Genomic DNA, 13,022 nt, shown 5'->3' with positions numbered 1-13,022 from the left:
TCTGTTCTCCTCCTCCACCCTCTCTCTGTCATCTTCCTCAGGAAGATTGCCTTACACGTTTGGAAAGCAGGCTGAAGGGGACCAGCACTGACTCTTTCACTGTGCCTGTAAAATTGGGTTTGTAGCAGGAGTGAGGAATAGCAGGACAGAGAGGGGGGAAAAAAGGCAACTGGAAACCTGAATTTTCTATAGACACCTAATTCCCATGGAGATCATAGCCAATTATGGCAAAAGCATTAGATTTCCCTATTCTGCAGGAAACTGTTTTGAATGTAGGTCTGTTTTACTGCTCTGCCTGGCTATATCCAGAGGCTTGTGTGAATTTGCCTGCTGAGCAGATGTCTGGCATATCTGTTCCTTTTGGTAGCCCCCTAAAAATAAAATGTTCTCTAGTTAAAATATATCAAATACATGAAAGTAAGTTTGCAAGCTGCAATGAAGTAACCGTTATTTCTGTGGTGTAATTTCACTTTTCTTTCTCCAGTTTCTTGGTGGCTTTGGTTCTTGGCTATAGCTATGGGTAGCTTAGGGGCTTGGGTAGGGGAGCTCTGAGCAGATATGTCTCTAGCAGTTGAGAGAAGCAGAAAGTCATGACTCAATTTTAACTCTTGGCAGGTCACGTAAAATTTTTTTCTGAATATGTTGGGTGTCTTCTGGGCTCTGAAATGAAAAGAGAAAACCCTTCTCTTTTTTGACTGCTGCAAACCCAGCATACACAGTTTGACAGCACAAATGAGTGTGGAGGATTTTGAAGAGCAGTGTTATTTTGTTGTGAGCATGACTCTTGTGAAACCTTTGTGAAAAATTGTTCTCATCACATAGTGGTGGTCAGGAGTTCACACATGCTTTAGAGTACACAAGGATCTGGTTTGTTTCTTAGTTTGCATTGGCACTAAGCTGACGTGTATTAATGTTTTCAGCAGTCCCACTCAGTCTGCAAGAATGACTCTTATGTCTTTGAGGGAAGATGGCAGTGGTATTGAATTACCTCTAGGGGTTGCAATCTCTGTTGGATTCACACTTGGGCCCCCAGACTTCACCTCTCCTCTGTTGAGGAGGCTCTGGATGGGGAGAAGAGGCCAGAGGATTTTCATTCTTTTGTTCAACCTGATTGATTTGAGACAAAAGTAAATGGATGACCTGAGCCTAACAGAGATTTTGTAGAGAAAATTCATAATGATAACCAATAAAAGAAAAGCAATAGGGCATCTAACAGTCAAATATCATGGGAGAAACCTCCTCCACAATGTATGGCCAAAAAATACTAAAGAAATCGTCTGTGGAATTGGTCTTCTTTGGGGCTCATTGTGTTGTTACACTGCAGTGTGTTGCATATTTGCTGGGCAACATGCCAGCAAAGCATTAATGTTGCACTGCATATACTTTGTCCTGCACTCAGCTATTTTGAAGATGGAACAAATTAAACATTGTATTTAAAACCTGGAAGCCTGTGAGATAAAAGCTTTCCCTACATTTTATTTCCACAGTGATGCATTCTCAAAATATTGCAATAATCTTGAGCTTTGAGTGTGTCAAGAAGCAGGAGACCCAGATTTCTTTACATAGATGTGATATAAATGAGTTTTCATGTGCTCTGAAGCTGCCTTCTGCCTGTAGGTTGATATAACTTGACCCTGGTGTCTGTGGGAGTAGGAGTTTCTTCATTTGCTAAGGATGCAATCAAATCCTCTGACCCCAAACCCAACTACAGACAACCCTTCCAGTTGAAGTTCAGTTGTCTTCCAGAATTTTTGCCATGTTACTGTGGAAACTCACTGTAATTCTTCTTTTTCTGGGGCTTTGCATGACAGATTGGGAGACTCTCTTTTCCTTTGCCACCTCTTCATAAAGCTGAACAGGGCTTGAAACTCATGGTGGTTTTCTCCTAATTTTTGTTGCATGCTGTTGACATGTACAAATATAGGGAAAAGGAAAAATGAGGTGAGCACGAAATGAGATGTATTTAAACAGGGTGCCTGCTAGTGCCACAGGAATAAGGGGAGTGAAAAAATAAGCCAGAAACCTGAGATGTGGAAAATGGCACGCTGCACATCCTGTTTCTGTTCAGACAATTCTTCCTGGTGACCATGTTGCTGTGGACAGAGGTTACAAAAGGTCTGTTGTTCCATGTTCTACCAGGGCTTTAATCCTGCCCAGAACTGCACACTATACTTTGATGGAGCATACCTGGTCCACAGCTATAGCTAAGTACTTATCCATGCAGAAAAGTTTAATTACTTAAATTGTACAGTTTAGGTAGTTAAAAATTTTAGCTGTTTCCTTTCTCTGCCCTGGCAGAGCATTCTCATTCTGGAATGCCTTCTTGCTTTAATTTTACACACCAAGGTAGCAGAAGCCAAGCAGCTATTTTAGCCTTTTCCACATCTACTTGAACAAAAGCAACAAATTAATTGATTGCCACCTGCAGCTAATTACTGCTGTTGCCAAATCTGCTGCCCCTCTCCTAATAACAAGCAGAAAGAAATGTGGTGGTTTGAGCTTAGATGGTAGCAGGCAAGAAGTTGGTCAGCAACGCGTCCCTGTGACAAGGAAAGCAGAGCACATCCTGGTCTGTATTAGCAGGAGTGTAACCAGCAGATGGAGGGAAGGGGTTCATGCCCTCACTTTATCCCTTGTGAGACCACTTGTGTGGGTTTTTGTCCAGCTTTGGGCCTTGCAGCATGAGAGACATTGACAGATTGGAGCAAGCCCAGCAGAGGCTGCAGGGTTTGTCTGGGGCTTCACACCTCTGTGGGGTTGCATTGGTCTGGCTGTAACACTCTGTTATGCTTTAATTTGTGCTGGTGTTTCTGTGTGGATAGGTCACAGATGTCTAATCCTCCTGGTTTGGAATATGGGAATTGCATGGGATGTGGCAATTTTGTGTTCTAAAGCAGCTGATGTGACTAAAACTTGTCTCCTGGCCCTTCTGAGCCTTGCCTGTGCAAGAGGAGCTTCATTCACTTCAATTTGAGAGGCTGTATGTTGAGAGAGGCTGCTGTTGAGAGCTTACACTTGCAATATAGAAGAAAGTGGGAGCACTTAAATGGAGTTTTTAAACTGGTGGTTCATTTACTTTTTGTTCACCCAATTTTAAAATCTATATATAAGTAATGAAACCACACTTAAACTATAAAAACTTGGTAGTGTGGTCACAAAGCTGAAAGTAAAAGCTAATAACACTGTTTACCTTTTTGCTCTTGTTTTATTTTTAGGATTTCTTCTTTTATTCATTAGTGTATGATCCTCAGCAAAAGACCCTGCTTGCTGATAAAGGAGAGATTCGAGTTGGAAACAGATACCAGGCAGATATAACAGACTTACTAAAAGAGGGTAATTTCTGTAATTTATTTAAATTGTCCAGAGTTCATGTTGAATGTGGCCACTTCTCTGTGTGAGGCCTGCCCAGGTGTGGGAGATGGTTTCCACTGCCAGGCCATGTGTGCAGCAATGGCTGGGTTTGTTGAGGCTGTTGCCCACTGAAGGCAATTAGTTCTCTTGCAAATGGGTCTTTAAATGGGCGTTCGTCCAAATCATAAAAGTTGTTTAAATAAATTGAATTAATGGGCTCTCTCGGAGCTTGCACTCTTTTTATTAAGAGATTTCAGAATTTCCATGGGAAACACAAATTTCCATCACATCTGTAAAGCCTTTTGTGTTTTTAATCAAGCCTCACTTCCCTATAAGAGCCCCTCCCAAGTTACTGCCGATTAAATGCTGTCTGCCCTCATCAATTTGCCCATTACTGCTGGGTGCCTGCCCTCTCCCCATCCCAGTGTTGGCTGCCAGCCTAGACTTCTCACCTGCAGAACAGGCAGGAAGAAGAATTTGCTGGCTGGAGCGTGTGTTGAGACTTCAGCCTGCCCCCACCATGTCATGGAGCAGCGGGACCATGGGGACACTGGCCTGAGGACAAGGGAGAAGTAGCAGGCACCAGGAGTATTTATCAGATAGTAACCAACTTTAGATTTGTCTCTGCACTACCCTACAGATCCAAAAGTGGGTGGAAAAACTGAGAGTGATGAGGAGTGTTGGCATCTAATTCTTCTTTTCTGAGCCCTGTATAATGCAGAGGGACAGGTCTGTCCATAAGCTTCTCCTAAGAGAGAGAGGGTTGTGACCTGTGTTGGGAAGACCACATCCAGGCTGGATGGGCCAGGATGTGGAAGCAATGAGATGCTTCTGCCTTTACTTAGAAGCTCTGCTGACACTGTTAGTCTCATGTTAAAATAGGCAAAAGAAAGGGTCAGGATTCTTGTTTAATTTGTCTGTGAAACCAGTATTTATTCAACAGCTGGGCAAGTCTCCTAAGTGGGAATGAACTAATCTGAAAGGCATCCTGTTCCCTCAGTGGGCCAACATGGGGCTTCAGAAAAGGATAATTGCCAGATGTTTTAAAGGAAGCAGAAAGAAAAGAAGAAGTCTCAGTAGCTTCTGTATTTTACCAGGGTATTCTGGCTTGTCTAGACTCAGGAAAATGAAGAGTGTCTGATGCCATGGTTCCCCCCCACTAGAAAGCAGCTTGAGGATAGGTTGAACTAGCTCCTCTTTGCCTGTTTTCCTGGAACTGCTGCAAGATAAAGGAGGAAGACAGACGAGCTGGGGAAAGAAACTGAAAAGAAACTGTCTAGTTTGGAGAAAGATGCACTCTGTTTCCCATGACATAGCCTCTGACATCAGTTTGTGAAAATCTGATTGCCCAATTCGGATGAGCTGTGTTGCTGTGTCTATCAAGCTAAAATTGTCACATACAAATAAGTGAGTGAAATTTTCAGTGGCCTGTCAGGCAGAGTAACTGAGATGGGCTAACAGTGACATTATTGTGAGAAAAAAAAAGAATCTAGAAAATACTCATATTTTAAAAGAGCTGTACTAAATACTTCTGATTTGTTTTTCAACCAGGTGAGGATGATGGAAGAGATCAGTCAAAACTTGAAACAAAAGTTTGGGAAGCCTTTAACCCACTAGTAGACAAGCAGATAGACCAGTTCCTGGTGGTAGCACGGTAAGAGCATTTCACCTCTCCTTTGAAGAAGTAAATGTTTGTAACTCTTCCAAGCACTTTCTCATGTTCTTTTTTGTTTTATTAGCGGGAGTTGCTTGATTCTGGTTGCTTGATTCACTTGCTCCATTTTAAGATGAGGTACATTTTACATGCCTTTGTGGGAATAGCATGACTTTAGGAATAGCTCCTCAGATTTACAACTTGGTTTCATAAAAGCAAAGCAAGCTGCATGTGAAAATGATCCTGTAGTTGGTGGGGTTTTTCAAATACTTTGGTCAGCATGCAGAAGACATAGTGAATTAAATTCTTGGCAGTTCTTTGCTCTGTCCATTTACTGTTTTTTTTTTTTCAAAACCGGTGGCACTTTAACATCATTAATGGTTTGCTAAGAATTCTGGTAAATGCTTATGATGGGCTGAGGATACTTTCTAGTGCCTAGATTCTAAGAGGTAGGCATAATAAAATAAAATCCTGCAGATCTCTAATGATGATGTTTTTATTTAAGGCCAAAGCAATCTTTGTTGATCAACTCTTCCTTTAGAAAAGGTTCTTGAACTAATTTGTTAGTATCCATTTCTATAAATAGAAGTCTGTATTAAATTTTAGGCTCTCCTAGCAATTGGTGACTGAATAATTTAGGGGAAAAAATACACAGTAGCACTCTCCAAATTCTCTGTGTTCTAGGTGCTACTTTTATAGATGGACCCTGGCTCTGTCTGCCTTTTTTTCCCCCTTCCCCCTCTTGGGTTTTCACGTGGTTTTATTTGCAGTGACCGTGGAGCTGCTTTGTGATGGGAGTTTCCACCTTCTGGTGGCAGAGCTGGTTTTAGGGGTTCTTTCTGGCAGGTCAGTGCTGCCCACTGGGTTTGCTGCTGCAAGGTGCAGGCTGTAATGAGAGTCACTGTAAAGATGACTGCAAGAATTGCTTCTGTTCAGAATCAGCAAAGCATTCCAGTTTATAATTAGTTCACACATACACAAAAGTATGAGTTCAGCTGAAGCTGGGCACAGGGGAGCTGTGGGGCAGGGATGAGGATAGTGACTGGGAGGCTGGGAAGAGGATGGAGGTGTGAGTCACCACAGACACTCGGATGGGGGAGGCTGGTTTGGATTTTGGCCAAAATTAGATATTTGATGACAACTACTTCTCAAACATTTACCTTTCCTGGTCCTGCACTGCTTGGCACTAGTGTGTTCCTTTGTGCTTTGCTTAGTTTGGGGAAGTGACCTGAGTGGAGGGGGAAAAACCCAACCTGCCTATTTTGTTGTTGCAGTTGCTCAGATGAGTTCAGTTCCAGTTCACTGTGCAGGAGCACAAATGTTTCACCCATGTTGTGTAGCAGGCAGGCAGGGGAGTAGGAATTTTAAGAACCAATGTTTGTTACAGATTCCTCCAACTAATTTTGTTAGGAATAATGTGAAGAGCATGGGGCTTGTGGTCTCAGATGCAGATATGAAGAGTTGTGAAGTATTTGATAATTACTGTGTTGTGGGGGCTTTATGATGTATATATATATAATACAATGTTAAGTTGTAAAATAAGAGTTTCTAATTTTCTGAAACTTTTAGAAAAACGCTTGCATTGCTGCATTTGTTGTGTCTGATCTTGCATCTGTCTCTGTACCTTTTGGACAGTGCAGCACTGCTCTTTGCCATTGTGGAGGAGACTTGTTATTCATAAAGCTTGCTTGTGCTCTGTTGCTGTTGCAGCTCAAGTCTGTTGGGAGATAGGGGATAAGAGAGTAGCTCAGAACTCCCTGTTGGTGACCCCTGAGTCTTTCTCTGTTTCTTCTGCCATGCCTAAGCCTCTTCAATCATATGAATTAAGTAAAGTGTTCACAATGACAAACCACATTTGGAGAGAATGGCTTAGAATGAGCACCAAACCATGTAATCTTGTAACTGGGAAATGGAGTCGTCTGCTCGTCCCAGAAAGTGTTGGCTGGGTGTTTATATTTATGCTGGGTTTGCATGCGAAGTTAACGCTGTGTTTAATTTCTTTCAGGTCTGTTGGTACGTTTGCCCGAGCCCTGGATTGCAGTAGTTCTGTCAGACAGCCAAGTTTGCACATGAGTGCTGCAGCAGCCTCCAGGGACATCACACTGGTAAGATTTTCTTTAGAGGACCTTAAGTTTGTGAGAGATGCAAAATATTCACCTCAGCATTAACAGTTGGCAAAGAGAGAGAGAGAGACAGATGGATTGTAGTTGTGGCTTGCTGTGAAGCAGACCCTGCCTTTGTAAAGGAATCCTTTAGTTACAAATGAAGTAACTTTTTCTGGCTTTGTGCCTCTTATGGTCCATCATGGATAATACTATGAGGCAATTTTTTTTTTTTTTGCTTAGTTTTATTAAAATATTCTGACATGCTTGACAGCTCATCCCTTGCATGGGCTCAGTAGTGCTCTCGAGAAGGCGGCAAATTATTGTCTGCCTGTCTGTAATGTTACAATGCCAGAATGCCATTCTTCATCACTTCCCCAACACCAGACTGTCACTGGCATCCTTGGGTGAGATTGACCAAGGATGTCTGGGGGAAAAGCTTGTGGTCAGATAAGAAATGTCAGTTGATGCTGTTCTCTTTGACTTCCAGTTTAGATTACCTGAGGAGTTAACGTTTCATAATCATAAATGTTGCTGAGTCGATCGAGGCAAGGGAAAAAATTTGAACTTTTATGCTACAGGAAGTTTAATGAAAATTTGAATAAAATATATGAAGCCTACAGAGAACTGTTATACAACTCATCTCGTTCCTGGAGTAGCATAAACTTATATGTAGAGCAAATTCTAGTCTGGAACAGTGTAGGTTAATTATGCACATTCACAAAACTGGTATGATGAAAGGCAAATAACATCCTGATTATAAAACTGCAGAAACGGGGCAATAAAGCCAAGCTTTCATTTACTAATAGCAATTCCTCCCTCGCAGCATGTCCTCAGCCCTTATAAATCACAAGTTGCAGACAGCTGTAGCTTGGCTTTCTGAGGAGTAATTGCCCCCGAGAGTCATTCTTTTTTCCTATTCAGCTGTGATGTGTGACTTAACTTGAATCTTTGTTGAGCTTTCTGCCCTTTGAGGGGGAATGTATACATGTGTTGCTGCTCTTGTTTTTCATATATGAAATTTTTGTGGATTATTTGACAAAGAAAATGCATGGCTATGTCTGTGAGGAAATGCCCTTGGACCTTTTATCTCCGTGCCCCTTCTGGGGATGGTAGCTCAGTCCTGGGGGAGTGGATCTATCCTGTGCATCTTCTTACCAGCAGTGCTGCAGTGGTGGTGCTGGTGAGGAGCTGATAGGAATAATTGATACACAAGGGCTTGTGTTCCACAAACCTCACTATTAATGAATGTTAGGTTTGTACACTGACAGCTACAGTCAGTGTGAGGTTGGAACCAGCTTTTACTGACTTTTCCTTAGGTTCAGAATACCACACCTTCACATCTCAGTGCAGAATTTGTCATTGCTGTTTCACTGTTGAACATTTTCCCCCCCAGATACTTGTCCTTACTTTACTTTCTCCTTTCCAACCCCCTAGTTCCATGCTATGGACACTTTGCACAAAAATGTCTATGACATTTCCAAGGCAATCTCTGCACTTGTGCCACAAGGTGGGCCAGTCCTGTGCAGAGATGAGATGGAGGAGTGGTCTGCTTCAGAGGCAAACCTCTTTGAGGAAGCACTAGAAAAATATGGAAAAGATTTCACTGACATTCAGCAAGATTTTGTAAGTATATAAAAAGGGGCCCCCGTGGTGACCGGCTCTGACTGATGACAGAGCTGGCTTGCAGCTTGTCTAAACTGTGTTTTTCATTGTGTTGAGCAAGGAGCCTTTGAACTGGAGTGTGTGTCTTGCTGTAAAGCAGGGAAAGGCAGACCTCATACTGGTGACAGCCTGGTGTACAGTCAGAATTTCAAACCACAGATGATAGTTTTTCCTGTAGAAACATTAATTTAGGATCGTCTGTTCCACTACAGCCGAGGGAGGATGTAGGAAACTGCTGGGATAGCCAAGCTGCTCTAGAGTAATTTATGTTTGAAGGAGAATAAGTATTTGGCCTTCTGAAACACGAAAATGTAGTCACCTCTACAATGTGGTTTCAGAAAGGGCCTTTTGAAAGTTTTCAAAAGGAATCCTGGGCATTCAAGGGAATTGTCCTGTAGTTTGGCCAAATCAACACCCTAGGTGCTCAGTGTGCAGATTGAATGGAGCACTGTGAGGAGAGCCAAGTTTCACTGTGTCGTTGTTCAAATCCTCTGGAACAAAACAAGTAGTTTCAGTGTTGTTTGTCCTGTGCTCTAATCTCTTAGAGGGACTTGGAAACAGCAACACACTCTGTGGTCCTGCTGAAATCCTCATGCTTCTCACACAGAGAACAGAGCTGGCAGGGCACAATTCTTTTAGTAGTTTGTTTTTGTTTTTTTTTTTTTTTTTTTTTTTTTTTTTTTTTTGTTTTTTTTTTTTTTTTTTTTTTTTGTTTGTTTGTTTTTAATGGGCCAGCTCCATTGAAGCCAGGCATATCAGAACTGTGATACTGTAGTTATGACTCTTGCTTCTACTGCTGCTGAAGCAGAGTCTGAGCCTGTGGGCTTTCTTCCACATTGTGCCTCTGGAATGGTTTGCTGTGAGGCAGTGCAGCATGAAGATTTACCTGCAGTCTGTTCCACTTTTACACTGAAAGCTCAGAGTATTTTGAAAGGGCATTTAATTTAATATGGGTCCCATGTGCGTCTAATCCCCTTTGTAGATGCAGACTGTCTTTTTTTTTTGAGGAGGGCTAGTAGTTGCAAGACTCTGCTGCAACCATCAGTCAGAAGAATCCTGTGAATTTCAGTGAGACTGTGTGCCAGCTCCCTTCAATAAATGCTGCTTTTCCTTTGTGTCCCCAGCTCCCATGGAAGTCCTTAACAAGCATTATAGAATATTACTATATGTGGAAAACTACAGACAGATACGTTCAGCAGGTAAGAGAGTCAGAATCACCTCCTTCATTCTAACAGAAGTTGTTTTTCTTGCCTGTGAAACCAAGCTTTGTGTCTCTGTTCTCCCTCTCGGGGTTCAGCCTTTCCAATAGGTGAGTTCTGTTGTGATCAGAACAATCTCGTCCCTGAACTCATCAGCCCTTCTGTAGATACAAACAGCATTGGCAAGAGTGCATTCTTTTCATGTTTGCTGCTACCCTGTTTGCTCGGAGCTTTCTAATGTCTGGTTTGGAATTCAGCAGAGGAAGGAAGGCAGGGCAGTTGCTTTTTGACTGTGGAGTTCAGGGTCAGTGTTCCCTTCAGTGACTTTTTGGGGGGACAGTTGCTGTGCAGGAGGCCCCACCTGATTCCCCAGCACTGCTGCCCATGACTTGGATGGCAGATGCACGAGGCTGCCCCATGTAAGCTCTGTGAGTGAAGTGTTTACCTGGGAAGTGTCACTGACTCAAATTCCCAGACTTGCTATAACTGAGAATCAACTTTTGAGTAGTGTTTAAATACACTACTTATTAAACACTGCTTGTTTAAATACAAAGGCTGGCTGGTCCCTGAAATATAGCAATCACAATGCAGGCAGCATACAAATTCTTGCAGAGTATCAGTTGCTGAAAACTACGCACAATATATAACAGGAAAACTGAGTAAAAGAAGGCAGAGATTTAGAATGGGTTTTTCATTATAATTATCAGTCCTAAGATGTGGCATCTAGGTGAAGTATTAGAAAAAGTGGAATTGTGACAATGTCCTGCCTCAACTTGTTTCCTTGGAAATTTAGCCTGGGGTAAAGACTAGGTGCCTGAGGCATTGACCAATGTTTGCCATGTGCTGTAATGTCATTTTTACTATTTTCTTTCTGGTTGAGGCTCTGTTGAAATTACAGAGGCACCCTCATGACAAATGAAAAGGTTTTTTTTGCATCAATTATATTTTACTTTTAATAAAAGTATTAGTGGCATCCTCATTCCACTATTTCCCCAAGTTCATTCTTTGACTGAAACTTTTCATTCCAGTTAGGAAGTGGGTGGTAGGAACATGTGATGGTGATGGAAGCTGGCATGGTGGGGAAGAGTAATACTCATGATTTTTCCTCCCCATTGCTTTCTCCATTTTCCTAAAGTTTGTTTTTACATAGGCAAAATTGCAGAGGAGATAGTTATGTGAAGACTTTAATTATTTGTTCTTGCAGCAGTTAAAAAACACACTAAGCCTAAAGTTTCTTATACTGGTTTGTTCTGTTCTGTGCACTGGGTTTTCTCTCGTGGTTATGCTGTACCTTACATGTGCTGCCCAGGAGTTTACCAGGGTGTAGGATTTGGGGAAAACATTTGGTCTGCACTTGGAGAACAGTATAAGCTGAACAGGTAGAAGTTGCAGTGCAGAGATACCACATCAATTAGGTCTGAACTGAGCTGAAGACCTCATCTCAAATTCCCAGCTTGTACAAGCAAATAATACCATGAAACATTTATAAAAAGCTTGAGAGAGCTATCTATATGTAACCACAAAGAAAAAGCATAGGAAGTTGTAGTTCAAATAATGGTATATTACATTTATATTTTACTTGATTAGTGCAGTGTCTTTGACTAAGTACATCTGTTGCCATTTTTCCATCTGTTTCTTCATAGTATTTGTTCTGTGCAGACTCTTCCCTTGGTCTAATACCACAAAATGATTCTGAGGCTGACAGCATTTTTGTACATAAGATATTGCAAGTATACTAAGTAAGGATATGCAAAGTGTGTACCTCGAGTTTTTGCACTTCCACTTCCCTCTTTCCAAGAACATGATTTAATTATATTCCAAGTCTGTGTGTTACAGGATTTAATAAAAGTCTTAATAACTTGCTTATTCTTGTAAAATCTTTGGTTGAATGAATATTAAAAGTGCATTTAAATTATCTATTTCTGTGAGTTACAAAACATAGGAATGAAGATTTGTGTCACCAACCAATTGCCTGCTTGGATGAAGAAACAAGAGTTAGTTGGGAGCTGTTTGCATCCTTCTGGATTTGTGTATTTCCCTTGATGTTTTCTTGGCATGAGAGAACACTGCCATAATACTGAATCACACCTCTCTGTTTCTTGCCATTGAGGAAGGGACATTTTGAGTTGCCTTTGACAGAAGGCCTGTTCTGAGAACTGAACAGTAACTTGTACTCATACTTGGTGTACCTGAGATCAGAAGGCTCAGTGCAGCACTGCCTTGTCTTGTGAGTTGGAGACCGAGATGGAGATGAGTTCAAATTGGCTTCTTTTGGAGCATGCACTTGGATCACTTATCCAGTAATTTTTATTTGGCTTTAGCCAAAAACCACGCTTTTGAAGATTACCAGCATAAGTAGGAGTTCAGTCGTCTCGAGAAGGATTGACCCTCCAAGAACAGAACAGCTAGAAGGGCTAATTCTGCAACACACAACTGGTGTTTTAGTGCAGGCTCCTGAGTGCCTGTCCACAGTGATCCCAGGATCTGTCCTGTCAATAACAGCCTTTCAGAATCTCATTAATAAAATGAGGGTGATGCATTCCATATTCAGTATCCTGGGTCTCCTTTGGATATGTTCTTTTCCTGGGACAGATTTTCTGTGTCAGTCCACAAGAGTGTCTATTTCTGATTAAGGAAGGTTTGAAATGGCTTTGACTGATTGACAGCTGTTTGTTGGCTTCTCCCAGTGATTTGAGAGCTCTGAGGGTTGATGTGGTCTTTGGCTATGCCTACATTTTCATCTGGTTAGAGGTAGAGTTCTTACGTGGTTGTGAATTCCAGGGTGATTTTTAAAAAGACTAAATGCCTCTACTGTTGTGCTTATCATTAGGGGAAGTCCTGAAAACTTTAAAATATTGAACTTTCCATAGGTTGAGACAAGCTTGAGACATGGCAGTGGCAGATGACTGTTTGAATTAGTCACATTCCTTCTGAGAGTTAAAGGCTTTAATTTACTTTTTCCATTTTTATTTGTTTCTGAGGAGCAGGTAACTTCAAGGGGAAGATCAAATACTACCAATTTCTACTGTTTTATTTTTTATATGGAAGTGG

General features: G+C 41.6%; 1 protein-coding gene across 4 annotated transcripts in view; it reads left to right on the top strand.

Annotated features, from left to right (window-relative positions):
- Positions 1–13,022, top strand: part of MTA1 (metastasis associated 1) — a 75,255-nt gene that overhangs the window by 26,642 nt on the left and 35,591 nt on the right. For all 4 annotated transcript variants that reach the window (XM_053950523.1, XM_053950521.1, XM_053950524.1 and 1 more), the window contains exons 6-10: positions 3,216–3,333; positions 4,903–5,005; positions 7,011–7,110; positions 8,545–8,733; positions 9,897–9,971. In XM_053950523.1, coding sequence (XP_053806498.1) covers positions 3,216–3,333; positions 4,903–5,005; positions 7,011–7,110; positions 8,545–8,733; positions 9,897–9,971 — 585 coding nt within the window. The remainder of the gene's footprint in view (positions 1–3,215; positions 3,334–4,902; positions 5,006–7,010; positions 7,111–8,544; positions 8,734–9,896; positions 9,972–13,022) is intronic.

This window comes from Vidua chalybeata, chromosome 9 (genome assembly GCF_026979565.1).
Source record: "Vidua chalybeata isolate OUT-0048 chromosome 9, bVidCha1 merged haplotype, whole genome shotgun sequence".
Taxonomy (NCBI): Eukaryota; Metazoa; Chordata; class Aves; order Passeriformes; family Viduidae; genus Vidua; species Vidua chalybeata.
The sequence above is the reverse complement of the archived record's forward strand: the minus strand, read 5'-3'. Positions and strand labels throughout refer to the sequence as shown.